The sequence below is a fragment of the Fulmarus glacialis genome, unplaced genomic scaffold, assembly GCF_000690835.1.
Source record: "Fulmarus glacialis isolate BGI_N327 unplaced genomic scaffold, ASM69083v1 scaffold3216, whole genome shotgun sequence".
In the NCBI taxonomy this organism is placed as follows: domain Eukaryota; kingdom Metazoa; phylum Chordata; class Aves; order Procellariiformes; family Procellariidae; genus Fulmarus; species Fulmarus glacialis.
The window spans coordinates 7,065-11,675 of record NW_009216034.1 but is presented as its reverse complement, the minus strand read 5'-3'; the positions used below and the strand labels follow the sequence as shown (position 1 = coordinate 11,675).

The 4,611-nt window shown below is 45.5% G+C and overlaps 1 protein-coding gene across 1 annotated transcript in view; it reads left to right on the top strand.

The window, feature by feature from the left end:
• FRMD4B (FERM domain containing 4B) overlaps positions 1-4,197 on the top strand; it is a gene marked incomplete at its 5' end in the record, with an annotated part of 15,142 nt that extends 10,945 nt beyond the window's left edge. The window contains 3 exons of the mRNA XM_009579126.1: positions 1,060-1,865; positions 2,448-2,580; positions 4,022-4,197. Of these exons, the coding sequence (XP_009577421.1) occupies positions 1,060-1,865; positions 2,448-2,580; positions 4,022-4,142 (1,060 nt within the window). The remainder of the gene's footprint in view (positions 1-1,059; positions 1,866-2,447; positions 2,581-4,021) is intronic.
• Between the last annotated feature and the right edge of the window lie 414 nt (positions 4,198-4,611).

Below are 4,611 nucleotides of genomic sequence, written 5' to 3'. Positions count from 1 at the left end.
CTACAGCAGGGTCAGGCTCTCAAAATGTCTTTTCTGGATATTAGAGGCACAAGGTTAGTGTTAGCCACCACCTTCTGGCACAGTCCTGCACCAGCTTTGTGACATGAGTGTGGGTGTTTATGTGAGCACAAACCCTGTCTGGGCAAATAGCAGCACACACAAATGAGTATCTGCAAAATTAGGAGTGAGATGGAAGCTGGCACACAAATATTGCCTATCTGATCATGAAAGGCTATAGGAGAAGAGTCATTTCCAGATAGGCACCTATAGGGAGTTTTAACAAGTAACGTTTGTTCAAAAAGTTTCTGTAAAATACTTGTAAGATAGCCAGAATTTATTTTACAGTTCCTTCGTAGCCTCGTTTTCTAACAAAGTGAGGCTTATGAAATTGTATTGTCCATCAGCTAGTGGTCTCCCCACAAAAACTTGTTCACGAGCTGACAGATGTCTGCTGTGGATTACATTTCTACAAGCCTCCTGAAAAAGTAAGTGGCCAGATAGAGGAGAGAGATCCCAATTAGTGCCCTTACTGTGGGAAGAGAGCTGCAACGTGAGCTCACCTATGTTATTAGACAGCTGAGAATCCGTGCTGGGGAAGGAGAAATGCTATAAATCTTATGTTATCAAGAGCTCATGGTTTATTTGGCTGGGGTAATGCAGCCTTGAGAGACAGAGTCACAGGAAACCCATCTTCCTGTGTTCTGCTCCTAGCTCAGTTACTTGTGTAGACTTTACTTGAAAACTGAGAGCGCCCTCCTGTAAATCATTACAAAATGTGAGTTTGTGAGTCTTGCTGCATGTATCCCTGTCACAGATTAACCTTGCTCACCACGGTAGATTTTTATAGGAGAGATCTCCTAATGTTGCAGCAAATCTAAAATTCAGCCAAGCTGAATTTCTTGCAATGCAGCTGTTCTATGTGGAAAGATAAGACTGGGTTTGTATTGTGCTTTGACTGGGGAGGCAGCATGTCTGACTTGCCCATGCGTGCTCTCTCCAACTCTGTGTGTATGTTTGCGTGTGACTGCCTTTAACCAACCTACATCTGTGTTGTTTCAGGCCAGATGTTTCCCCGCACCATTGCCGGCAGCGCAGCGGAAGTCTGGAATCCCAAACCCACCTGCTGTCCGAGACGCCTGCTGAAAAGGCAGCCTTCACCCTCTCAAAGTCCCAGCGAAGCAGCAGCACAGAGATCCTCGATGATGGATCATCCTACACTAGCCAGTCAAGTGCAGAATATTACTGCGTGACACCTACTCCCAATCCATATTATACTACTCAGACACTTGACAACAGGACCAGGGGTCGAAGACGGTCAAAGAAACAAAACATTTCTGCCGCAAATTCAGGAAGTATGCCAAATCTTGCCCAGAAGGATGTCCGCAATGGTGTCTACCACAAAAGTCAGGAGCAGCCTTCCTCTAGTTACTATATTTCTGGATATTCCCCATACACCGAATCTGACGTTTATTACAACGGAGGATATGTTTATGAGAGTGATACGGAGGGACAGTACAGTGTCAATCCTTCCTATCGCTCATCGGCACATTACGGATATGACCGTTACAGGGAATTCAGGTCTTACCATGAGGATGAAGTGGACAGAGTACCGCACAACCCATATGCAACCCTAAGGCTTCCAAGGAAGCAAGTTGCTAAAACGGAGCATATAACCAAAAACATTCACAAGGCCTTAGTAGCAGAGCATCTCCGTGGTTGGTACCAACGTGCCTCCGGTCAAAAGGAACAGGGTCATAGCCTGCAGGCAGGCTTTGAGTCTGACAGAGGATCTCAAAGGAGTTTGGGCTTCGCTGGTCTGCAGGTGCCGTGCTCTCCTAGCAGTCGGGTGTCGTCTTTCTCTTTGGGTAATGTCTCATTTCTTCTGTGCTGAGTGTTTTTCTAAGTCCCTGCTGTGCATCAAATTCTGCCCCGCTCCACTGCCTCGATGAAGTCAGCAGAGTAGAAGAAAGGCTAGAGCTCTGTCCTGAAAAGTAGCTGAGGAACTGAATAAGATCTTGTTCTTCCGTGCTTGGGAAGAAAGACTTGCTTGTTGCCTTCTCCTATGGGTAAAACTGCCTTTTACTCTTTATAAGCGCAGTAGTCCAAAGAAGCACAAAGAGCCATATGGGTTTCAGACAGGCATGTTTACCAACCAGTGCAAAACTTCACGCCATGTAAATGCAGTTGCCGTGATGGCTTCCAAAATACAGTACAATGAGCATCACTAAATGGGTCGAAGTCTTTTTAAAGAGATTCCCTAGCTCCAAAATACCACCCGCACAGTGCTTTCCTTCCTGTAGGGCTTGTAAATCATGTTTTGTGTTTGCATTGTCCGCTTGTGTGTTCTGCAGAAACCCATAGAGATTGCTAATGAGAATTGTCTCATTTGTCTCAGCTGATTTAGCTGGAGAAAGATCTAATTTGCTGTAATTTTTCTTTAATTCCAGCATCTTCTGCAAACACTGCTGGGAACTGGCGAAACCCACTTGCACTGGGACTTTCAGACTACGATACGTTGTCTCATTCCTCTTATGCCAGCTGTTATGGGAATGTTTATGGTAACGTTCCTTTGCAGAGCAGGTGAGTAGAGTATATCAAGATTTTCTGCCCTTCCTTCTGCATTTCACAGGCTGTTAAAACTTCTGAGAAAATCAGCTTGATTTCAAAGGGCCAGGATGAAGAGTAATTATAAAATCGACTTTGTGAGAGCAAGTCTTCTCTGTGTGGAGTAGATCGGCTGTACCACCACTAACTGTACCACCGATATTCAAGGAAGGGGGAAGCAGTCATAGTGAAGGATGAACTAATTTGTTGCACAGGCTTTTCCTCGGGCTGATGCTGGACCGTTGAAGATCTTGCACTCCCCGGTAGCTGCAATGCTCGGAGCAGCGTTGCGGGCAGAGCATCGGCTGAGCCCACTCCCTCTCACCCCCTGTGACAGGAGGTCTCTCCTGCACCCCATCAGCAGTCCGGCAGGACACAGTCCTGTGTGTTTCTAAAGCTGTAGTGCCCGTGCTGATAAACTTTTGGAAAAACGAGGAAAGGAAACACCTCTCTTCAATCTCATTGTCTGAGTGCTGGCGTTCAAAGGCAATACCGCATCTGCCAAACGCATCTGGCTTAGCAGAGCTTAACCCAGGAACCAGGCGGGACGTGCTGCTGCTCGTGGGGGCTCTCCCGAGGACTGCGGGGAGCCCAGGGTCTGCTCTGTCCTTGCAGAAATTCCTGCAACTCTCTCACTGCTTCTACTTGGTGTTTTCAGTCTCTTGCCCCCGCTACCGTATGCTGGCTGTTACCAGTGATGACAGAGACCTCCTGTCCAGGGGACCGGCTCTGCCCACACAAATGCCATCACATTTAAGTACGCTTGTGCTAAGCGTAGTCAGCTGTAGCAAGTACCCCAAGTTTGTGCCTCCTGCTTTGTGGGTTGCAGTTTGTGCTTGCTGCCAGGCTGACTTGTGTGAAATTACTGAATTTTTAATTTTGTTTGTTTTAAAATAAATGAAAGTGTAAGATAAGATACAAAAACTTCTGCTAGATCCTTGTTTCTAAGCTAAATGCCTTGGGCTTTTTTATTGCAGTGACTTAAAAGATCTACAGTAACAGTGTTTAAAAATACAGTTTCTACTAAATTTTTAACTTCCTGTAATTGAGCTTTGAAAACTCTGCTTATTTTGGCAGCTTTATCTAAATGAGGTTTATTAGCTATTAATTTTCCATATTCTGAATCACTTGTCTAATCGTTCATCTATTTTCTATTTTAATGTGATTATGGCAAACGAGCAATCAGCATGCCCTACAGTCTTGACAATTTTGAGCAGCTGAGATCCTGTTGCACACAATTTTACTAATTACAGCACAAAAACTGGGTTTGTGTTTGGATCCAAATTACGCTGGGGTGAACTCACAATAACCAGCATTACTTCAAGCCCATGGGAGTTGCGTGAGTTTGTGTAGCACTTGAGGGTCTGGGGAAGACCCTCAGCTCTCGCTGGTCCCTGATGCCATGTCTCTCTTACAGAGCGTATGCAGAGACGAGCCAGCTGGGCGGCGATGATGAGGGCCGGTTGGAAGAAGACTTGCACAGCAACGAGCAGAGGTTATTCTGGCATGAGGATTCAAAGCCTGGGACGCTCGTGTAGACTGCCTGCAGCCCCGCATTCGTACCTTTGCGTGCCTTGCACAAAATGCTGTGACTCCGAGGCAGATTTCGGGTGGAACTTCCAAACCGAACAAAAAAAGGAAGCAGGCTGTTTTGCTGGGAAAGATTAAATTCAGCATTAAGAGGGACTGTAGCAAAACGACAAAGTCTTACCACGAATGGCGTTTCTTTCTGAATCCAGATAGCCTACACGAGCAAGGGCAAGCCACAGTTTAATCTATGACTAGATGCAGCACTTGGTTGAAGTATTTATATTTAGCAAGCACTTTTTTGGAAGATTGGAAGGTGTTGAAGGCAAACCTCAGCGAAAAAAAAAAAAAATGTGAAAAGGAGACTCTTATGGAAAAACCAGGAAATCTAGGAGCACAATTCTGATGTCTGAAAGAAGAAGAAATGAAAATTTATTCTGCCATGGCTTATGATGACCTGGAAGGACTTTCGTAAGCTTA